Source organism: Diceros bicornis, chromosome 21 (genome assembly GCF_020826845.1).
Source record: "Diceros bicornis minor isolate mBicDic1 chromosome 21, mDicBic1.mat.cur, whole genome shotgun sequence".
Lineage (NCBI taxonomy): Eukaryota > Metazoa > Chordata > Mammalia > Perissodactyla > Rhinocerotidae > Diceros > Diceros bicornis.
This window is the reverse complement of record NC_080760.1, coordinates 10,324,550-10,349,516: the sequence shown is the minus strand read 5'-3', so window position 1 is coordinate 10,349,516 and position 24,967 is coordinate 10,324,550. Positions and strand designations below refer to the sequence as shown.

The 24,967-nt window shown below is 37.1% G+C and overlaps 1 protein-coding gene across 4 annotated transcripts in view; it reads left to right on the top strand.

Moving 5' to 3' along the window:
- The window catches only part of TMEM64 (transmembrane protein 64), an 89,062-nt gene that overhangs the window by 18,036 nt on the left and 46,059 nt on the right, over positions 1-24,967 (top strand). Inside the window, exon 3 of one of the 4 annotated variants that reach the window (XM_058564561.1) lies at positions 3,145-5,483. The exons of the other annotated variants lie outside the window; for them this stretch is intronic. Coding sequence (XP_058420544.1) covers positions 3,145-3,336 — 192 coding nt within the window. The 3' untranslated portion in view covers positions 3,337-5,483. Of the gene's footprint in view, positions 1-3,144; positions 5,484-24,967 lie in introns of those variants that run through there. 4 annotated transcript variants of the gene reach the window in all.

The window sequence follows — 24,967 nt, the reverse complement described above, 5'->3', positions numbered from 1 at the left end:
ACATTGTGTTTGAGTAATTAGAATTCATCATATTAGTAGCTTTCATAAGATTTTCAGTATTTGATATATTTCTATGCATCTTATTAATTACTCAACTATAATCGAGAGTTACAATAGAACAAAATAGTTCATGGATTAGTCAGTGTTGCTTCTAGAAAGGTAGGGTCTTCTTTTTTTCCAATGATTTGTTACCCTTTTGTTTGAGCTGACAAATTTAAGCTTAGGATACAAGACAAGGGAAAAAAGGCAAATATTTCTCAGCCCAGGCATTTATGAAAACAACAACCACAACAAAAAAAAGCAAAGGCATATTTATGCCTCAGTTTGATTGATGGATGTTATTTATAGCTCAGTTTATTTCAGAAAGTATTTAATTCAGTTTACAAAAGATATATGGGAGAATAAAAAGAGGGGAAAGAAGGTATCTTAAAGGGGAAAATTAGCATAGGAAAAAGGATGAAGCTTAGGTTAAAGTTAGTAGAGTAAGCGTGTTGATGACGTTCCTCACATTTACTAGAAATGAGCCACAGATTTGCCTCTGAGCGTTATAGCCACCGACAAAGAACCCATAGTGTCCGTAAAATTAAAACAATACAAAACAGATGTGCAGAGGAAGGCACAACTATTTCTTGTATAGAAATCCAACTTAGATGCTGTGGTCTGTCAATTCAGTTACTCTCTTCCATGCCCTGTATTTTTCTGTGTACCCACCAGCCAAAACCCCTGTCCTGGGTAAGTCCAACTTTTGATCTGCTCTGCACTTGTTCTTTTGGGATAGTCATACACTCAAATATTTAATTCATGGTTACAAACCTCCAGCTGGCTTCTCAACACTGCCCCATATTCTAACTGTTTCCTTTGTCTTCTACTCCCCCATTTTCCTCAATGACTCCTTCAAACTTACCTTTACTCGCCTTGCAATTTTGACTCCTTCCTCTCCTTCCCTCTTCATTCTCAACAGAATGCTTAACAGAAAACTCAGAACCCTTCACATTGGAAACCCCTCAATTTCCATCTAAGAAATCTGCTAACCCTCTTGTGTTCCGCTCATACTCTCATCCTGCTTTCCCGTTGATAGTGGAAGAGGTGCCTTTTTGTATAAGGCTCGTCCTTCTACTTGTGTTTGATTCTTTCGTTTTAATAAGGAAACTTTTAAAACAGTTGTCTTTTTCTTTTCTTTTACGCTTCACTGGGCTGAGAGAGAGGGCATGTTGGGAAGAGTTAGTAAAAATTGCCAGGCCCTGGGTTCCAGAAAGTGCTTCTAAAAGCCCATGTAAAGGTGTAGCCAGTTCACGCTTGCTGGGAACCAGAAAAAGTTTTTCACTGGGTCTAAACTCACCTTCTGTGGCCTTGCCACATCCTTCCCTCAAACTCTCATCACTAACGTTGTCTAAAATCAGATGCGCTTTCCATTTCTTGTCTAATTTGACCTCTTAGCAACCTAAGACTCTGTGACCATGCCTTTTTAAAACACGTTCTTCCCTTAGCTTCTTTGATGCCACTATCTTGAATTTTTTTTCCCCCTGCCTGGCTCATTTTATCAGCACTTCCTCCTCTTTTCACCCCTAAATTGGTGGTGTTCCTCAAGATTCTAGCCTAAGCTTTCTACTCTCGCTGTCTCCTTGGCAAATGCAGTTGCTGTGGTGGCTGCTCTTGTGCCCGTGTCAGGGCCCCAGTACACATCTTCAGCTCAGCCTGTTTCCATAGCGTTAGACACAGTCACTGAACAGCTTTGGATACCTAACAGGCCCCTCAAATTCAGCATGTCTTAAACAGAACTTAGCATCTCATCCACGCCCTCCCCCAGTTAGTTCTCTAACATTTTTCCCATCTCCTTACATGGTATCACCATCCACTGATAAGTATCAAACTTAGAGTTTTCAATAAGTTAATTTTGTTTTTTTAAGAGCTCACGTGTTAGAGAACAAACACAAGATTTAAAGGCCCACCTTTAAAATACCTAATTTGCTTAGAATTGTATTGAGTAAGGGGTACTCACTTAATGGTGCTCGCGTGCACAAGTTCTGAGTTCCCCCATCTGCCCCACCTACCTCACCCTTAGGATGCTCTGCCTCTATCCTTCCCCCACCACCCTCAATACATGCATTCAGAATACTCTTCCCACAAAGCTGTTAAAATTATGAATAGGCTAATTAAAATAGTGTTATATTTTAGGGTCACTATGGTTAGAGCAGCCTTTGGAAACTTGCTGGGACATTAAACACCTGCTCTAACCTTGTTTCACTGAGAATATTTGCTCCCGACTCTGAAGAACTGATTTACAAATGCACCTTGGAATGAATACCATTCAGCAGATGTGGACTGCTAGACATTCTTTTGAATTGTATGTAGAATATTAAAGCACAGAGGACAACAGCTTCCTGTTGGACAGTGGGAGAAGCCCACGTGGGTTAAGGGACTGACCTGAGCTCACGTCACTAGTGAGGAGCTAAACCAAGACGGGAACCTGACTTTCAGTTTGGTGCTTTTTCTGATATTCCTTTGACTGGCGTTTTTTCCCTCACCATCCTATTTTCCTCTGTTTCTCCCTAAGTACGGACAATTTCATGTTCACAATCTTGTTAATTTCTTTTGAAGTTTATTGGCATGTCATTTTGTTAAAGTGGTTCTTTGACCGCATCAGGTAGTTCATTTGCAAATGGTAGTGCTTTTCCCTAAGTGGTCTTAGAAATACCTGTGGACATTTATAGTTGTGCAGAGATAAAATACTACATTAATTAATTAATGGTTAATTGCATTAATTGTGGTAAAGTTTAGCTAGCTGTTACCTCTATTGTAGACATTTTTTTATTCCTTGAAGGAAGCTTCTTGGTACAAAGAGACAAGTTTGACTTGTATCAAACAAACATCATTTATATGGACTAAAAGGGATATATGTTTGCCTTTTGTGTTAATCTGTTATCACATAATGGTTACCTATAGATTTTGGCCCTCCACTCCCTGTAGAAACAGCCAAGGAAAGAATAAATGACAACTGTGTGTAAACTATTTAAAAATTTTACCTGACCGTATTTGAGAAGCATCCTATTTGAACCATTTCTAAGCCAAATATTTATTGGATTTATTTCTCCCTTTTCTCTTTGTGAAATATTGTTAACTGTAATGTTTTATTTTTATTCACAGATTATTATAAGTATAGGCCTCATGTTTTATGTAGTTCATCGAGCTCAAGTGGAATTGAATGCAGCTATTGTAGCTTGCGAAATGGAACTGAAAACCTCTCTGGTTAAAGGCAATCAACCAAATACCAGTGGCTCTTCATTCTACCACAAGAGGACCCTAACGTTTTCTGGAGGTGGAATCAATATTGTATAATTCTAACAAAATGTGTGATTCTCAAGAGACAAGTGTTCTGTCTGAGGTCTAGCAGTCACCTCACTAGTGGACAGAGACAAGTTCTAATTGTATTACGGCACAAACAAAACTGACTAGTTTTTCAATTGCACAGTTTTTTTAAGGCAAGAATCATTTTCTGGACATGTAAGTGCAAATGTAGATGCAATTTTGGCTGCACCTATTTATCCTTTATTATGCCCGTAATGGCCTATAGGTTTGCACTTTAGTGTTTTTTAATTGTTTTCTCTCTGGGTACTTATGAACAGAGAAATAACCCAAATATTTTTCTGCCTAATGTCTTTATTTATAAAGTCCATGGATAGTTGCATTTTTCCTACTTATAAAGATGAGTAAAAGTATGCAATTTTAAATATATAATATTATTGGATGTTCTTTGCTTTGGTGGTCTTTCCAGAAGGGATAAATAGTGTTTTTTGTTTTGTTTTATTTTTTTAAGTGGGACCACTTTGCTTCCCTTTTCCTTGCTAATTAGAAAATAGACATTAACTTTTGGTTGAATGTATTTTTGCAAGTGTCTCATTGTTGCAGGACCCTTGACACCTATTCACACAAGCTTAAATCCTACATTGTGGGACTGAAGTGCTCTTAAGATACCTTTTTATTTTCACTGTGTAATGTGCAAAGCAAAAGGGAATTATTTAATGAGTAGTGGCTCAAATTAGAACTTGCGTTCTAATTCCATTACACTAGCTTGACCCTTGTTAGATCTTTCATCAAAGGGCTGTCCCATTGCAATCTTACTAAAACATTTTATTAAACTTTTTTTTCTTTTTATATTCATAATTAGGCTTTTAAATAAAAATGTTATTCCTTTAAAATGGTGGGCTTACCATCATTGAAGATGTCACTCAGGTGGCCTTGTCTGATCAAAACGCCTTTTTAAAAAACCAAGCTTTAAAATCATGTTTATAATTCCATTGAAGTGCATATATAGTTGTCCCCATAGTCTTCAGCTTTAAAACTATAAATATAATGTTAACTTAATGCACAAATTTGTATATTTACCCTACTATACAGTAGGCTTATTTTGTTTGTTTTTCGGTACTTGTTTTTCTCTGATAAGACTCAGGAATTCTGAAATGTGAAATTAAGTCTCTCAGCGCTTTCTCTTATAGCATGAATTGAGTGTATTTATCAATAGCACTTATGAGTATAGCATACAATAATTTTACATATGATTCATATGGTATATGTATTATTCATTATCACCTTATAATTTTAAAATAGTTTAATTGTAAACTTGATAAGTTTTTTTACAACCAAGATAATAGATAGGAATGCAGATTTTCTGGTAGGTATCTCTTTTTTGACTATGAAGATTCCACCTTATCAGAGACCTTCCATTTGCCTTTTCATTAGGGTAAGACCTTAGCCCTGATTTACTAGACTGCATAAGAATTCTTTGGAAGCAGATTATTCTAATCTTATGCTAGAGATGCATTTGATCATTTTAATGCATACTTTTTTGCCTTATTATAGGTATGATTGTTTTCCTTTCCTTCATAATACGTAAGTTTTCTTACCTTTGAGTAACAGTAAAGTTCATTTGTATGTCCATAGCAAGAAGACCTCAGTGCAAATGATCTGAGAGGCACCTGGGTCTACAGCACTTAATTGGCCTCCAAATCCTTCCTTCTTTTATTGGTAGAAAAAAATACATAGTATTGGAATATTCTTATTCTTTTTTGAATCCTGATTACTTGTTGTTTTTGATTTTTTAAAAGAGATTTTAGTTTAATAATCCCAATGAATAATACATTTGATTTATTCTTTTCTGTCTACATTGACAATATTTTTCTTTTGCTTCTTGTTTGTTGGTTAGTTTTTGTTAAAGGAGTCATTAAGGTCATTACTTTCGTACTTGTGTTATACTTCATGTATTTTGAAGTGCATTTATTTTACTTAGCGTTTTGTAACTTAATAATTTCACCAAGTGAGTACCTTGTGGTAGTTTGTAATGAGTTCTTCCAGTTGTTGCATTTTGCTTGGTACCTAAAATAAATATGTAAAGGTCAAAGAGAAATAATTTTTCTGTATTCTGCCAATCATAATTTTATATAATAAAATCATCCATTTTTACTTAAAACAGTATGGATTTACTATTTCTAAAATACTGAAGCTGCAGTTTTCCTTCTCTTCATCATTTCCAGCCTCCAAGTAAACAACAATCCGTGGTAGTTGTGCGATTTGATAGCTGAATTGGATTGCTGGGTCTTTAGATGTGTTTGCTACAGATTGTGTCAAGCATTGCCATGCCTTGTTCACTGCATCTTTAACCCTGCATCCCAGATTTATGGCAGCAACACATTTCTACAGGATCCTTTTATGTCGCCCAAATATTGCCTCCAGTCTTAAAAGTGTATATTTATAAAGTAAAATGTTTTGGATTTCTGAAACTGTTTTAAGTGTAGTATAAAGTAGCTTTATGCACAGTTTAAAAAGCATACAATATACCTAATTTCCAAATTTTATGAAAAATATATTCTATTCTTGTTGTTTTTATTTTTGTGAGGAAGGTCGGCCCTGAGCTAACATCTGCCAATCCTCCTCTTTTTGCTGAGGAAGACTGGCCGTGGGCTAACATCCATGCCCATCTTCCTCCACTTTATATGGGACACCGCCACAGCATGGCTTGACAAGCGGTGCATCGGTGCGTGTCTGGGATCCGAACCGGCGAACCCCAGGCCACCGCAGCGGAGCGTGCACACTTAATTACTTGCGCCACCGGCCGGCCCAATGTGTTCTATTTTTAATTCTTTGGGTGTTTCCCTGTTTTCTGTATTTTCTGGTTTATTGTTATTGATTTTGTTTACTCTGCCAAATTTTGTCATGTAAATTATTTTTAAACCACACCTCATTTTTCAAAACATGTACATAATAATTTACTAAGTGTTTTCATCTCCGTTTTTATTTGATCATCTGATTTGTGAAATAACTTGAAATCTTTACTCTTTGGTTTGTGAAAACAACAGAACCAAATCTCTGTCATTAGAATGTGTAGTTTGAGATGATGTTCAGAGTTGAATGTGTGGGTTTGTTCAGAGCCAGCCGTACACTCCTGTTATCATTTTGTGACCAGCTGCAAACCTTTCTAAGATGGCTTCCCCTGACAGGGTCAAGTATATGACTAGGAAAAATTTTCCTCCTTGTGAGGCTATTATTAAGTTCAGTAGTTACTCTTATTTACTCTTGCTGTAACTGAGCTAAGTGGTGTAGCAATAAGCATATCCCAGCATTTCTGTGTTTTTAATGTGCAATACTGATTTGGACTATTCTTGGGAAAGGTGCTATGGCTCACATATGTCAGTGTTTGTTAGCCAGGGGACTGTCTTTAGTGTGCTTGAGAAAGTCACTGGGTGTGTCAGGTTGACACAAGTAGATCCTTAGATGCATGGTAAATCCATGCCATTCAAAACCAAATGACCTTTGCAGAGAAAGAGAGGTTTATGTGGACCTCAGGAACAACAATGCTGACCTAGGTTGATGACCTTAGGGGTGGAATTTTGTTTCAGACAGAGGCCACTCACAGTACCAGAATGATGGTCAGAATGACACTATCTGGTTTAGAGTGGACATTGCTGATTTCTGTTATAAACAACCATTTAAGATATAATTCTTTTAAAGGTCATCTCTTTAAACTGAAAAGCCTTTAAAGAAGGGACAGGAATCACCACAGGATATTTAAAACTCAGGAGTCCCAGTAACCTCACATTGAACATAAACTGTTAACTTATTCCACAACTAAATTACAACTTGGTACTTCTGAATTGCAAAGTGATTGCTGCAAACTATCTTCAAGGTAGCTGCAGATTGAAAATAGATCATTCTAAAGGTAAGTCAGTAAAATCTCTTGATAATGGATATCCTAGATCACTTGTGTGCCTGAGAAAATAAAAGGTGATGTTTTATTTCCCTTCTCTCTTCTCTTTCTTTCCCTCTATAATTTACTGGATAGAGAGGCATATTGCATGGGAGGAAGTGATTCAGGAGGAAGGGAGGACATGCTCCTAAAAGTGGGAATGCTGATAATCGACCCCAGAAGAGGGTGGTTGTGGTTATAGCAGAGGCCCTGTGGAAAAACGATTCTGATGTCGTACGTTGCAGTTACTCTTCAGTTTTTGGGGTTTTTTCCCCCTAATACGGTGAGTCGTGAATTGCCAGTCAAACAATTGTTAGTTGTTTGTCCTGGGCTGCAGAAATGTGTATGATGCCTTTCAGAATGTCAAAAGACTTACCAATCTAATTTCCTGTTGATCTCTACCTTGTTTCCATGATTGTTTCCTTGAAAGCACATTCCAGCTGCCATGAGATTTTCATTTTAGCACCTAGAATAACAGCAGTCCTTGTTTATTTTTAGTGGATCCAGTGCTGTCATACATACACGTTTTGTAGCCATTTGGGGTCAAAATTGTTTGCTAGAACACAAAATAGGCCAAACAGGGCAACCGCATGTTGCAGACTGCTTTTGCCTGGGGTGGTGCAGAGGGACGCTCACTGTATAGTGTATGTAGCGTATGTATGTAGCGTATGTGTGTGTTGGCATTGTGTGTAGTGTGCTCATTACCCAGGATTGCATAGTACTTTCCGCCGTGCTTGCCCTCCTTGGTTGAGGGTGCCTGTCAGCACTGAGTATGTGGGGGAAAACATATATTAATAGTATACTGTATTAGAGTTAAATATTGAACATGTTTAGGAATAGCATTATATGCGTGTGTTAAAACAGGGTATGTGTATGTGGCAAATTGAATCATTCTGCCATGTTGCAACAAAGTTGATTATCCAAATGGAGTAATTACTGATATTACTGTCTTAAAAGAGACTGATATTCTGTAGGGAGACCTGCTGGATGAAAGGCTTAATTAAAAGTCACAAAATATGCATAGAAGTTGAAAAGAGAGTAGAATATGTATTGAATCAAAAAAGAATAATTTGAAAATTACAAAATTCTTGGAGTAGATGTACAATTAGAGTGGTATGTTTTAATGTAAGTATATGTATCCTAGGGTACATAAAATTCATGACCACTATAAAGTAGTAGAAGCCCAGAGGGAATTCTTTGATTCTGTCTTTGTTAGTTAAAAGCCGTTTCAGTAGAAATGTTTTGAAGCATGGCCTGTCGCATACTCATCATCTCTTACAGTCCTGCACTAAGTTGACCTTAGCAGGCAGGACAGGGAACTGAGGAGTTTTCCACTAAGTTTTTTCAGTTCATTACTCTGATTTTAAGTTAGTTAACTGTTTTTGTGTCACCACATTTCTACTTTAAATATTCAATAGAACAGCTTTGCTTGGAATCAGCGTTCTAGGCAGGTTTCGTAGCAGTGCATTAAATTATTAGATGGACTTGGAAGAAAGTCTGGGAATGTTGAACCTGAAAGCACCTTCTTCCCTCCACTTGGCTGCTGGGATCTGCAGACTGCTGGGTGCAGATGAGGTCTTGCTGCCTGGCGGGGGTCTTGGCAGAGAATACCAGAGCGTGGGTCTCTCCTACATGGGCTGGCAAGTGCTGGGAGGAAAGACTGGAGAGCTGCAGATCTTGGGGAGACTTCAGCTTTGAAATCTGTGGGCCTCTGAACACAAGTTTGATATTGGCTCCACCAAAATGTGTCATTTCTCTCTGACCTCCAAGAGGCTGAGAAGGACCTGAATGGTCTGAGTGTCCCCTGCTGCCTGAGGAGGAAGAGAATTCAGGAAGACCATATCCAGAGAAGCTTCCTGCAAACTTCCTCCAAGGAATTCACAGCCTGTCTACTTCACATTCCACCATTGGCATTTCTGATGTCTCCTGTTGACTGTAGCATTGTTCTTAGTGTCAAACAACTGGAAACAATGTGAACACAGTTCACAGGAGTGGCTGAATAAATTATGGTACATCTGTACCATGGGAGGTTGAGCAGCCGTTAGAAAGGAAGAACTAGATGTATCCAGTAAATTAGAGGAATTTCCAGGAAGTGTTATTTTGTGAAAGAAACAAGACACAGAAAACTAAGTACAAATACTGCATTTTTGTGAAAATGTCCTATCTCCTTTTTCTTTGCATGCGTTTATGTGAGTTTGTGTGCATGTGAATATGTGCATCCTCCCGTATAGGATTAAATAAGTAGAAAAATATAGAAGGAAACCCTACTAGTTTAAGATGGATTACTTTGGTGGTGGTGGGGAGCGGTGGGGGGGACTAGTGGAGATGGAATGAAGAGGAGAGAGAATGAAGGTAATAAAGCCAAACAGGAAAGAAAGAAATGCGCTCATGTTTTTTAAAAAGGTGAAATGGACCTATATTCCTTTCTTTGGCATGGTAGAAGTCATCCTCTTATTAAAACATCCCAACTGATAGTCATTCTGCTCAAGACTTGAGGTAATGTAGACCAGTGTTGAAGAGTGCCCTCTCTTAAGGCCGAGTGCCAGTGTTCAAATCCCAGCACCACCGTTTCTGGAACACGTGATCTCAAGAAGTGCAGTTACTTTACTTCTTTCTGTGCTTTGGTTTCCTCACCTGGATAATAGCCTGCCTCGTGGGGTAATTGTGAAAATTAAAGAGGTTAATACATGTTAAGTGCTGAGAGTAATACCTGGTGGTAGGTAGTAAGTACACAATAAACATTAGCTATTATTACCAGAGACCAACCTGTTAGGAGTTGAGAAACACTTTCAGTATTTGAGTGGGCATTTGGCAGACTACGTTGAATTGGTCATTTATGGGCCAGGGTAGGGCAGAGTATTAAAATTCTTACCCATCTCCTATCTTTACAGAGTAGAGTGAAGTTGGAAAGACAACATGTATACAAAATGACAGCTACAAATATGTGCAGGGTAAGATCTCTCAGTGTAAAAGTTAGTGTGGCACAAGCTGAGTAGTGAAAGGAATACTTAGATCCTTGAATGTGGGTAGAGGTCAGGGAAGCTTTCTGAAGAAGGTATATGTTTTTAGTTTGTGTTTGCAGGTAGGGACTGTAAAGTGCATGGTACGCAAAGGAGTATCTGACCAAAAAAGACTAAGAAACACTGAGGTAAAAAGTGAAAGCTGTGTGAAAAGATAGGAAGCTTATCCCTTTCTTTACGTCGTTTGAATTGGTGCATTGGTATATTTGTGCCTCTGCTCTTTACATTTCATATACTCTGTTCATATCTATGAACCTTGTGGTTTTCTAAATGCTAGAAAAACAGATTTAGCCAAGGAATGCTGTAATTTCTCCTACTTCATACTATTGGAAGGATTTTGTTTTGTTGTGTTTTTTTTTTTTGAAACATAAAGGATGTTTTAGTCTAGTAAGTTTTTCCCCAGTTGACTACTTCGTGCACTAGTGGCTCTTTTAATTTTTTAAGCCAACACATAACTTGGACTTGTTATATGAATTCATATCTTATGAATTATCCAAGTTATTTCCTTCATAAACAATTGATTTTAAGTTGATTGCATTATTGTGGTTTGTGATGTCAAAATTTTCCTTTTATCAGTATAGTTCATCCCTTATATTATTAGTGAGAAAGTAAGAGAATTTTATGAATTTCCATTCAGTCATTTTTTGAGTAAATGTTTAAAGAAAACTAGCTAGATATCAGACTCTGCTAGGCTTTGGAGTTACAGAGACAGGAATAAAACTAGAGGAAGTATCTTCTAATGGGAAGGGTAGAAAAGTGAAGGAACAATTGCAATAAAATGTGACCAGGTCCATGATAAAGGTTATAGAAGTAGGGGGATAAGTTAGCCAGTAGTTGGGGCAGGGACATAGAGGACTTGGGGGTGGGAGGGATGAACCAGGGTGGGAAAGTATTCCAATTACCAACTGAACTGAGTTTGGAAGGAGAAATGCCAGTTGTCCAAGGGAATAGGAGAAGGAAGGGCCTTCTAAAGACAAAAGCACAAGAGAGCATGACAAATAGTTCAGTGCAGCTAGAACATAAAGGGCAAGTGGGGAATATTGACTTAAGGCTGGAGAATTACATTTAGATCTGTGTGTGTGATATATACACACATATATATCACATGAATAGATTTATGTAGAATATTAAGAATAAATTTGGATTTTATATTTATGAATGAGGAGATATTGAAGTGGCAGTTGTGTCTGCATTTTAAATCACGTTCATAGCAATTCAGAGGAATTAAAGAGTCAAGACTGCCAGTCTGAAGACTGATCTGGGGAGAAATAATGAAGGGCACAAATAAGACATAAAAATAAAATTGGGAAAGTGTTATGTTTGAGAGATATAGAGAACAAATTTGTTGAGTAAAGGATGAGGGCGTCAAAAAGAGGGAAGAAGCTGCGATGGCTCCTCAGGTTCTGGTGCAGATGGTGACATAAGTGTGAGGGGTTTGGAGGCAGAGGAGATGATAGTGAGTTTGAAATGTCTAAGAGACGTGGAAATCAAGAGACACTGCTTAAGTGGTATATGGATCTGAAACTCAGTAAGAGATGGCTGGGGATAGAGGTTTGGAAATTATCAACCTACGTAGGTGGTATTTGAAGCTTTTACTGAGGATTTGGTACCAAGTGAGTAGAGATAGTGACTAAATATAGGACAGGCACGAGAAGAGGGTCCTTCAAAGGAGACTGTTAAAGAGCAGTCAGAGAGAGGAGCATGTAGGAGGAGGAGAGTCATAAGCAGTGGAAGGGGAAAGTTATGAGAAATAGGAGACTTAAACACTGCGGAGAGGCCAACTGGGTTAAAGAAAAGTGTTCATTGAATTTGACAATTAAGCAGTCATTGGTAGCTTGGTGGCAGTAATACAAGCGAGCAGGGGCCAGGCAAGCCATGTGGGAGTGTGGTGAGACATGAGTGAGAGGCTAGGAAATGGAGACTGAACTGGAGAGCACCCTCGATAAACTTGGCAGTGGGCTTACAGAAGATTACAATAACCATTGAAAGTAGTTAGAAAAGGACCTGCTGTTCAAAGGGATTTGCATTTCTTTAGCCTTTACTCTAAATTTTGCGTCACTTTTATAGTTTTTTACATTAATTAATTGTCATTTACCATTTTTAAAAAGTTGGGCTGTGAATGAAAGAGGAGAAAGCAGTAGGGGGGGCGGGAAGAAGTAAGGGAGGCGGCAGGACTGCGGTGCTCTCACATTAAAGTCACTTGGGCCACTTGCAAAAAATGCTCACGTCTGGCCCTTACCACCGAATTATAATCTCTGCGGGTAGGGCCTGGGTATTGACATTTATTTAAGAGCTCCAGGGATTCTGATGCCCAGTGAGGGTTGAAAACCACTGAGGAAAAGTGTTTCTCTTAAGGTGCAAGTGACTGAAGCCTGTATGAATACTGGGGAGAATGAGCCATCTATAATTTATATTAGGATAACATTGATATGAGGTAGGCTTAGCTTGTATCAGAAGATACTGATATGATAGAAGTAAATAAATCACTGGCCTGGGAGTTAAGAGACATAATGCATTTTATTTCTGACTGTTGCCAATTAGCTGTACAATTTTGTGCAAGTCAAAAAACTTCCACATGTATCTGGAGCCGGGCCGGTGGCATAGTGGTTAAGTTCATGCACTCCACTTCAGCGGCCTGGGTTTGCAGGTTCAGATCCCAGGTGCAGACCTACACACCACTCATCAAGTCATGCTGTGGCAGCATCCTGCATACAAAATAGAGGAAGATTGGCACAGATGTTAGCTCAGGGACAATCTTCCTCCAGCAAAAGAAAAAGAGGAAGATTGGCAATGAATGTTAGTTCAGGGACAATCTTCCTCACCAAAAAAAGAATAAAAAAAAAAATTTCCACGTTTATCAGTATGGAGACTCGGATCCTTAACCTAAGGACCATTTCAGTCTCAATTTCATGTGAGTGTTCGTCTGCTTCTTGAGCAGAATCATGGCTTTCTAGAATAAATATCTAATTTGTACCTGCAGTTAAATATAATTTCAACCCTAATTAATCTTAGGATGATTCCTTAACTATTTTTTTGGAAAGATTTGCCCTGAGCTAACATCTGTTGCCAATCTTCCTTTTTTTTTTTTCCCTCCCCAAGCCCCAGTACATGGTTGTATATCCCAGCTGTAAGTGGCTGTAGTTCTCCTATGTGAGTCACCCCCACAGCATGGCAACTGACAGACAGGTGGTGTGGTTCTGCCACTGTGAAGTGAACCCGGGCCGCCGAAGCACCGAACTTGAACTACTAGGCCATCAGGGCTGGCTCATTCCTTAAGTTTTTTTTTCTTCCATCTCTGAAATAAGAATATCAAAAGTTTCCCAGGATGAAGCACATCCTTAGAGAACTGCAAGTCTTAGAGAAAATTCATACTGTGTTCTCCTCTACCCTCAACATTTATACTCCAGGGAAATTTATTTTAAAATTAGTTCAGTTTTGGAAAAACATGTTTTAAAGCTAAAAGGAATGAAGATCCGTCTAATTCAGCCTTATCATGTTGAAAGAGGAAGACATTTCCTTAGAATCAGAGAAAGTTAGCAGCAGAGCATCTTATTCCCCCATCCTGTGCCTTCTATACTAGTCAACTCTATGGCAGATGGGAGGCCTACATAAGCTGTAATATGAAAGCATCCAGCTTGCCTTGGTGATACAGAAGGCTCCAAAGCACAAGGCCCAGGGACCATCACCCTGATTCAGTGAAAGTTTTACTCCACATCCAATAAAACTTGACAGAATTTGACTGAATTTTTTTGTGTGTGTGTGGGGAAGATCAGCCCTGAGCTAACATCCATGCCAATCCTCCGCTTTTTGCTGAGGAAGATGGCCCTGGGCTAACATCGGTGCCCATCTTCCTCCACTTTATGTGGAACGCTGCCACAGCGTGGCTTGACAAACGGTGTGTCAGTGCGGGCCCGGGATCTGAACCCGGGCCGCCAGCAGCGGAGCGCGCGCACTTAACTGCTATGCCGCAGGGCCGGCCCCTGATTGACTGAATTTTAAACTCACTTTGAAAATATCAAGGCATAGAAAATTGTATATGTAATGGTAACAAATAAATAGATAGTTTGAGACTTAGGGAAAATATGTATTTCCAATCCCTTAATTTTAAATCTTGGCCATGGAGATCAAGAAAAATGAGTTTTAGGGTATTTAGTTTAGATAGTGACACTCAGAAAAACGTTTGTTACACGTTAAAGTAGATATAATTTCCACCCAGTAAAAGAAGCAAAATCTTCTTAAGAAATGCAGAGACATGTGTGAAAAGCAGTGGAGAGGAAAAGGAAAATTATTCCTAGGTAGCAGTTGCAAGCATTGCCGTATCCCCGCTCTGTATCAGTAGGGCGTTAGGTCAGGTATAAGATAATTTCTGCTCCAGCATTAGTCTCAAGCTTAAGAAATGATGATTCAAGTCTAGAGATGCATGTGGTCATCAAATGCTTCCAGGGTTAAATGTGTGCACTGACCCTCAGGAGCAGATGTTACCAGCTGAACTTTTCGGACTTAGCTTATGGACCTTTTGTACATACTGATTTGATAGGCAAAATTAGAGCCAAATAGGATTTATTCCAATGGAACAATTTTAGTTGTAATATAAAAAATTTGAAATGTTTATAGAAACTACTTTTACAAATCATTTAACCTGAAATTCTGAATTATGTGTTTAATGACTTAAGTCTGAAGGGAGGAACGTGAAACTTAGTTGGCTTCTGATTCAATTTTTGTACTGTATCCCCCGAAAAAGTTATGTTAAATGGTGGTAACATATACAAAGCACCTAACCCATTATAGACGCTTAAGAAATGTGAATTCCTTCCCTCACTGTTCCCCTTTCTTTCAGTGACAGACTTGATTACCATTTCTGTGGGACACACTGTATGGAGGTTCCGGGGGCAAAAGGGAGGCCCAGGTATCCTCACTGAGGTGTAGGAGGCCAAATGATTTAGAATTACAGTATGTCTCTGTTGGGTGTCAGTTACTCTTGGCACATAAGTTAAGAATGAGCCTGTGTAGGCACTGCTGTTACTGTTTAGTACCGTATGAGTCCACTGAATTTCTTGGCTCGCTACTTCAGACAGACGAGCTGAAAACTGTCCATGTTGATTTAACTTGAAGTCAAAGTTTAACCTCAGGATTGATAAAACATTTTTTAGTTTTATAATCAAATGAGAAACGCCTTTCTCTTTATAACTTACTCTGTTTCATATTACTGTTCAAAAAAAAAATGTTCTTCTGTTTTTCTTACAGAGATCATAATATATTTAAACTTTTAGCTGTTCTAACTTGAGCTCGGGCGGAGTGAGCAGGACTGTACCCTTCCTGTAAGGTGGCAGAGGCAGTTCATCCCGTTGTCAAATCACACAGGGAATTCTCTCAGATTATCCTATCAGTTTAATCTCCTTACAATAATCATTCCAAAGTCTTGTTCTTGTTTTTCAATTTAACAAAATGATGCAAAGATCATCTGCAATAGTAAATATGTGGAAGTGTTCAGGAAAGTTTTGAAAAAAAAATTAATAAAGGAGGACTTTTTTACCAAAATTTGATACATAAAGTCATTGAGATCAGAAAAAAGAGATGAATGGAACAGAAGAGAAAGTGTAGAATCAGACCCACATGTGCATAAGAATATATTATGTAAAGAAAGTGATATCAATAAATAGCATTGGGAAAACAGGCTATCTTTTGAAAAGTTACAGGTGAATTAAAGATGTCAACTGGAAAAATTTGAAGTACAAGGTGCTACCCCAAGAATGAAGGACAAATTTTAAATTTTTAATTGGAAAAATAACCCAAGCCTTAAATCCAGCTCCCTAAAATGCTTAATTTTTTTCTCAACTATTATCCTTGTACATATTGTTTAATGCAGAAGTGTGTGTTCATTGTATTATGTTCCATTTTATTTCATATTTTTACAATCTTCTTTCTTAGGCCTATGTAGTATTTTTAGTTCTAATTTTAATGGTTATTTTAACACATCTTTTTTGCAGGTATACGTAATTTACAGCTAACAGTTTAGTGTAAAGCTTTTTGGAGTTTTTTCCCTTTATATACAAATATGTATGTAAATATGTGTTTGTATGCATTTATGTACAAATATGTATGTAAATATGTGTTTGTTGGCGTTTGCCTCACTGACAGAAATGCAGACATACTATATATACTATTATTATTCTTATTTTTTTTCTGTACACAATATATTTTGGAAACAAGATCACCTTTAGAATCACATTGTCTCACTGTGAAATTCAAACAAAAGGCCTGCTATGATTTTATTAGGAAGTAGAATTGTAAAGAAATCTTTTTTTTTGTAAAATAATTTCTAGGCTGCATTTAAAAACCCTTCTACTTTATTTTTTAAAGAATATACTGTTGCATATTATTTTTATTTTTTCCTGAAATTCTACTTATTTTGATTGATTAATTTATGCCATTTGCATGTATTGTGATAATTTTACTTTGTAATTTAAAAATTTATACTTCTCCCCTTTTTCCATTATGGTGTCACTTGTATGATGTGCATTCTGTTTGCATTAATATTTTAATAAAGTTTGAAGGTAAATATCCTATTTTTAACATTTTTATAAGTGAGTTAAAGCAATTCACAAACACTCAGAATATTGCAATTATCAGTTTATGACCACCTAATCAAGCATCCTGTAATTTTGTTTCCTATTAAGAAGAGAAAAATAATTTTATGCTCTTTGGTAGTGTTTTCTGTTCCCTCATTTCATCATTAGTTAAATTGGGAAGCTTTTTTGGTCATTGTTTGTTTTATTTTATTTTAATTGTTTCAGTACTCATAGTAATTAGTAATAATATCCCTTGTCTTTCTAGAGTATTCATAATTACTACTGTTCCATCAGTAATTATATAAATTTCTAGTTATGAACTTTTTACTCATCGCTCAGCTTCACTACGCTTATGCTAAATACTGAACTGCCCCTATTTATCCCTGTCCACAGAGTTCTTTTGAGTCTTCTAGAGATCTTTACAGAAAGTGTATACTTCGGAACTAAATATTGCAGGTCTAAAAATGTTTTTCTGTACCTTTATGCACACCTGATTGCTACATTAAACCGAGTAATCTTTGACTACATACTTTTTTAATTCAACTTTTTACTTTGAGATAATTGAAAGTTCACATGCAGTTGTAAGAAATAATACAGAGAGATCTCATGTACTCTTGACCAGTTTCCCCCAATGGTAACAACTTGTAAAACTAAAGCACAATATCACAGCCAGGCTGTAGACACTGACACAGTTGAGACACAATGTTTCCATACCTCAAGGAAGGACCCCTCATGGTGTCCTTTTATAGCCACACTCACTTCCCTCCTACTCCCACCTCCTCCTTTATCCCTGGTAACCACTAATCTGTTCTTCATTTCTACGATTTTGTCATTTCGAGAATGTCGTGAAAATGGAATCATACAGGATGTAACCTTTGGGGATTGGCTTTCTTCACTCAGTATAATTCTCTGGAGACATATCTAGAATGTTGGATGTATCAGTAGTTTCTTCTATGTTTTTTTCTAAAAGTTGTGTAGTTTTATGGTCAAAGTCAGTGATTCATCCTTGACATTTAATTATTTCCCAAGACATGTTTTGATCTTGGTTTTTGCTTGTTGATTTTCTTCTTTATTTTCTCCCTGACAGGATGAGTTCTTTCAACTCAATCATATTCCTTAATATATTGAAAGGCATCTGCAGTTGAACCCCTCATTAGTGATTCTGTCTTTTATGAATTCTTTATTTAGGACTTCTATTATTCATAGGTTTGTGTCTATATCTTTTCATTGCTGCATATCCTGCTCTTAGAACAACACCTGGCACATGGTAGGCGCTATATAATTATTTGCTAAATGATTAAATAAATTAATATCTTCATATCTCTCAGCTTATCTGCCATTTTCCTTCTCTGTTATTTTCCCCTGTGTTTTATATTTCTTCCTTACTATTTTACTAAATTCAACTTTTATAGATTGATTGGAATATTTATTCCAATGATGCTAATAGCTTGTTTCAAAGACCTTGGTGTTTCTAAAGTATTTTGAGATGGAGTGCAACAGTGTCCCAGAGGAAGGCCAGAGGTTGCTCAAGGAAGGAGCAGAAAGTCTAGTTGTGACCTAATGAAGTCATGATATTGGTTTTATACATGGGGACTAGAAATAAACAAACACAACATTGTGTATAATGGAAGCCATGTTTCTCACTGTAATAGAAAGGAGTTGCAAATATGGAAAGCAGGAAAGTTAGAATGAATCTTTTGGCATTGGATTAGAATTTTGGTTTCTTGATTTTTCTAGGTAGAGGTAGAGATATGGAAATATATATACACACGTGTGTGTACACACATATGTTGTATATGCATATAGATTTTTTTCTATCTCTGTTCACTGAGAGGGTCTGGGAGCAATGACACTCAATAATAATGAGAATATCTAGTACTCAGATCCTGGTTTCAAAATGCCATTCTCTGCTAAAAGGAACCAGTGCTCTTTGGAGAAATGGCTAATCCTAAAGCTGGGGCAAGGAAAATACAAGCTGAGCCTGGAGCTGTTTTTTGTGCTAAAGGAAAGAAAGTGCTCAAAGACTGATAGAACACCTCAAAAAAACAAAACAAAACAGGAGCCAGCTTGAAGGGACTCCTGCTGGCCAAATCTGGGACAATTTGAACACCAACATAAGTAATGATAATAATAAGTCATAATCCGTTGATAAAATAGGAATATATGAGTCCATACTGAAAAAAAAATAGTAAATAAATGGAAAAAGAGAAAGCTCTACTTTATAGCTGAATGCCAACTAATAAATCTAGAAGGCATGATGGAAATAGAAAATCACCATTCAGCAACTACCGTACTTATAGTGGAGAAACCCGGCTGGCACCACCTTTAATCAAGTGCACATCACCAGAAATGGTATCATCAAAATTGTATTCCACCTGTGTGGTGGCCATGGAGGTGCCCTGCTGAGATTTCCTTGAAGAGGACATGCTGTGGAGACCATGGCTGGCTGACACTTGCAGATGCTGTCTCCATGAATGCTGAGGTCACACTTCTTCTAGGCTGCTCCCAGCCGATCACTGAGCATGGTGAGGGGTACTTGTGCCTGTTCATTCCTGCTCGATGTGGGATTCCTCTACAGGAAACGTTTTCTTGGGGACACCCCATCAGTCTGAGGTTTTCTCAGACAACACTGCAGTCTGAGGTCCTTCCTTCCTTCCTTCTCTCCTTTTACAGGTGTTAGTCCCATATCTTGGTTTAAAGGCTCTCGCTGCCAACTCCTGCTTCTTCCCCTTTATTCTTCACAGGTATTTCTCAATACCTCTCTCTTCTCAATAAGTCTCTCCCAATAAGTCTCTTTTGTGTTTAATCCAACTTGGCATCTATATCTTGGAAGACCTGAACTGACACAATCTGATATGATGCAACGAGGGGGAAAACAAAAAAAAAGCATCACTTCTGTGATATTTCTGCCAAAAATGTGTGACCTGAATCTCTTCATGAGGAAGCACCAGACAAACCCAAACTGAGGCACCTTGTATAAGACAAGTGGCCTGTGGTTCTCAAAAGTATGAAGATCATGATAATGAAAACTGTTCCAGGTTGAAGGAGTCTAAAGAGACAACTAAATGCAATGTGTGATCCTGGATTGAATGTTTTGGTCACAAAGGACATTATTAAGATAACTGGAGAACTTGAACTGGTTCTTTGTATTAGCTGGTAACAACAATCTTGATGGCAGGAAAGAAAATACTCATTGAAGAATTCAGGGATAATGAATGAATCATCATGTCCGAGACTGGATTCCGAAAGATAAAGTTCTTTGCCCTATTCCTGCAATTTTCCTGTAAATTTGAAATTCTCATTTTTCGTTCTTTTTTTTTTTTTTTGGTGAGGCAGATTGGCCCTTAGCTGACATCTGTTGCCAATCTTCCTCTTTTTGCTGAGGAAGATTGGCTCTGAGCTAACATCCATGCCCATCTTCCTCTATTTTGTATGTGGGACGCTGCCACAGCATGGCTTGACGAATGGTGCATTGGTGAGTGCCCGGGATTCGAACCTGTGAACCCCAGGCTACCGAGGCAGAGCACGCGAACTTAACCACTACACCACTGGACCGGCCCCGTGAAATTCTCATTTTTCAAACAATAAATCTGATGGAATATGGAGAATGGATTGGAAGAGGCCAAGAAGAAAAGTCTGTAGACAAGTTGGAAGGCTATTGCAGGTGTCCAGATAAGAAAGAGTGGGCCAGCAGGTTTGGCAAGCAAAGTTAGATTCAAGGTAGATTTAAGTAATAGAATTAACAAGATTCATTAATGAATTGGATATGGGGGATAAAAAAAGGGATTATTAAAGATTTTTTTTTGTTTCTGGCTTTAGCAACTGGAGTGGAGGCTGACCATTCAATGTAGCAAGGAAGATTGAGGGGATAATAAGTTTGGAAAGAAATTCAAGAGTTCTGTTTTAGATGTGTTGTAATTGAGAAGCCTAGTAGTATTAGTAGGCAGTTGGTGATGTGGGTCTAGAACTTAGAGTAGAAGTCTGGGACAGAGCTGTAAATTTAGGAGTTATTAGCATATAGAGCCGTTGAGATGGATGACATCACCTGCAGATAAAGAGTAGAAATTAAAGAAAGTTCGTAATTAAACCCTGAGGACCTCCAACATTTACAGATCAGTTAGAAGAGGAAGAGCAGCTAAGGAGACCAATTATGATGGAGCAAATTTAAATAATCACTCATCGGTCCCAGACTTCTAAAATGGAGTATCGGTAGGATTCTGCATGTTTCTCCAAGAAAAGGCAAGCCAGAGGGCTAGGTTTGTCATCTCTCTCAGGTAGTGTTTATATCGTAATTTTCCCTCAGGCTGCACGAGCCGACTCTTCCTCCCTTCCAGCATCATCCTCCATAGTAATAGTGGCTCAGAAAAGTTAGGATGAGCTCTAAATCTAGTTTTAAATGTGCACATGCAATAGGCTCACTCCTTATAAAAACTTTGGGAATTACTGTTTCTCCTGGGGCGCATTAGAAGCTTCCTAGGGTTAACAAACAGGTAAGTAACCATCTCCATTGCATACATAAGAGGGAGAAGACTACTCTCATTTTCAATTCACTATCAGTGTGATCATCAAAGGGAATTGTAAATGAGAGTTTTCTTAAGAAATACAATTAGCTTGAGGCTACTTAAGTATTCTTTCACAAAACATTTTTATTTTAAAATTTTTAACTTGGATCTGTCTCTGAAAGGTACAAAATGTTATGTGAATTGGTTTTATACATTTTACGTGTTTGCTGTTACACAAGTTCAATAAAAATAGCCAACATTCTGTAGATAAAGAGAGGGAGTAGACCTGTTTGTGTACCCCAGTAACAGGTGAGTCAGACAGCAAAAACAAGGCTAAGTGGACATGAAAACAGTTCTTCATAGGAGCAGAAAAAATGGATGATCTTGATGACATTTCTGTGGGGGATTTCTAGATGTCACACATATTCATAGTGACTCCAAGGAATCTATTCCAGTGTCCCGTAGATTATGTACTTCATATACCCCTACTCAAGATTGTCTTGAGAGAGCTCTTAAGGGAGCTGATGTCGAAAGACCTGAAGAATCTTACTTGACGTCCGTTTAACAGAAAGAGTTGCATCTCAGCTCTGCCATTCACTGGGAGAGGCTGCACTGAATGGACTGCGGCCTTGACTTTTCCCTCAGTTCTCATTCTCTATCCTCACATTTATGAGCATAGCTAGAGTTCTTGGCTCCTAACCCTCCAAAATGTTAATAGTGAAATCAGTAGTAGAAGCGTATTGAGTTACTTGAATGGTATTCATCACTGCCTACAGCAAAAGAAGGGGCCAACTGGAGGAAGTCTTAGTCTTTGTCTCCAGCCTCTGCACAATTGCTTTCCTTCTCTTTCCTAGAGTATACCAGGGACACTGATTAGGGCTCAGCTGAAACAGATATATGGAAAGAAGATTTTTCGTGGAGTCTTAGAGATTCCTACTAACGTACGCTCAATTCTCTTACTTCAACACCCTTGCTCTCTCAGACGCATTTATCTTGTTCTCTGTCTTGTTCATCACTGTATTGCCAGCACCTAGAACAGTGCCTGGCACCTAGTAGATACATTATAAATATTTGTTGACTTACTGAATATTAAATTAATATCACCTTGTGTAGATGGAATGCGACTGGCTTACTATACTGGATTTAGTAAATAATGAAAAATGTTGACTCTAAATCATTTTTCACTTTTTATATGTGATACAAACGCCAGGGATTATAATTTAACACAATTATGCTCTACCAAAGGATCTGTCTGTTTCTGGATCACTGAAAACAAGAACATTTGATTTCTTGTGAATTTATTAGAAACTTCCTGAATATTTTTATAAGTTCATTAAGAGATATCAGAGAGCTCAGTATAATGAATATGGTTATTAAAGTTTAGAAATTAGTTTTATTACTTTACTTTCAGTAGTTCAAATGTTTATATTTTTAAAATCTACTTTTATGTTACAAATTTTCATATTTCATAAAAATGGGGTAATTTATTGATTAATTGTGTGTGGGTGTGGGTGTGTGAGAAAGAGAAAATGAATGAATTCACCATTTGTGTCCTTTGCTCAGGTTTCTAATATGGTCCTTATCTTTTTGTCATTGATATGCAATTGCAATATCCTAACCTTTTGATATTTGAATAAGAAGTATTTTTCCCAATTTGTTTTAATTTTATTTTTCTTAGAGTTTTATAAATATCTAAAAGATTTTAATTAAGCTTTTTATTTTGACGTAATTGTAGATTCTCTTGTAGCTGTGAGAAATAACAGAGGTTCCACATACCCTTTACCCAGTTTCTCCCAGTGGTAGCATCTTGCATAACTATAGTACAGTATTACAACCAGGGCACTAATATTGATACAGTCAGTACATAGACTAGTTCTGTCACCACAAGGATCCCTCATTCTGCCCTTTATAGCAACACCCACTTCTCTCCTGCCCCCAACCCCTACTTAACCCTGACAACCATTAATCTGGTCTCCATTACTATAATTTTGTCATTTCAAAAATGTTATACAAATGGAATCACACAACATGTAATCTTTTGGGAATGGCTTTTTTCACTCAGCATAATTCTCTGGAGATTCATCCAGATTGTAAGTAATTTGAAAAGAATTCAATATTACTAACTATAAAGGAAAGGTAAATGAAGATGATGTTGATACTATTTTGTTAAACTACCAAAGCTTAAAAAACAAACATGCAAAAAGGATCACATCCGACATATGCAACACTGCAGGGAAACATACACTTTCCTAAAAACAGCAGTAATAGCTAACATTGATTGAGTGTCTATTACATGCCAGGCAAGGTTCTAAGCATTTTACATATATTAACTTATCTAATCCTCACAACAACCTTATGAGGTAAGTGCTACTATTATCTCCATTTTATAGATGAGCAAACCAAGCATGGAGACGTTCAAGTAATTTGCCCAAGGTCACAGAACTAGTAAATGGCAGAGCCAAGACTCAAACATTTACTTCCTAGTTATTTTTTTTGATAACATATATACGTTATTTGTAACATCAAAAATTCATTAGTTCACAATTAAAATTATGCACTCTTAAGGTAGCAAACAAATATTCTGGCATCATAATTATTTCAAGGCTCCACATCATCTCCTATCTCCTGCAGTGCCATACCAACCAATGAAAATTGGTATTATTATCACTACTACAAATTGTAAACAAGTAATTTGTGTATTATCTATAATTTAAAAAATATTTTTCCTTTTTGTTCATTTCCAAAAGCTCTGAAATCATGACTATCAATATTTAATTAAATAAAATGTATTATAAAGTAAAATGTATTAATACACTAATTAGAATACACTAATTCTTAGTGTATTTCCCAAATTCTAAAATATATGAGGTATCTACAATAAAACCAAGTTTATATGGCTTATTTTTTAAAAGGAGGGATTATTATTGTTGTATAGACACATATTTTTAGAAACGAGGAGAAAATAAGTCAACCACCCTGAAAATGTCATCCCCCAAAGTGTTTTAAAACTGCAAGCATTTTTTTATGGAACTAGAAATCCATATTAACTAAATGGGTTCCAAACAATCAAAAGTACTTTGTTTATGATTTCTGAGTATGTGTAAATGACACCTAGTAATAATTTATATAGATTATGTTAATGATTTAAATATTATCTGTCTACTTTTGTAATAAAATAAAAGCTATTTTATTTGCTATTTTTTCCTCTGATAATAGAAATAATTTAGCAAAAGACAAACAATATCTGGTTTTCATTGAGTTATTGTCATTATAGTTTATTTGCTCCATTCTAAAAGTGTTCCAATTTTAAAACTTTGTAATATATATTAATCAGGAGAGGAAGAAAATTATGTGATTGGCTTAACATTACTCAGTTAAAAATAAATTCTTTGTTCCTAAACTTAAAAATAGTATTTTATGATTACTATGACTTGTTGTCTTTAAGTTGTGATAAAAATTACAATAAAGCATTTGTTTCCAGGTAAAAAATGTTGAGTATATGAACTGAATATTATTGTCATCATTATACATACAACGAGGAAAGTATATTGACAATCTAGCCAATATTAACATACACATCCGCCAAAAAAGTCACTGAAATGTGGACAAATCCTATTTAACATGTCATGTGATATCTCT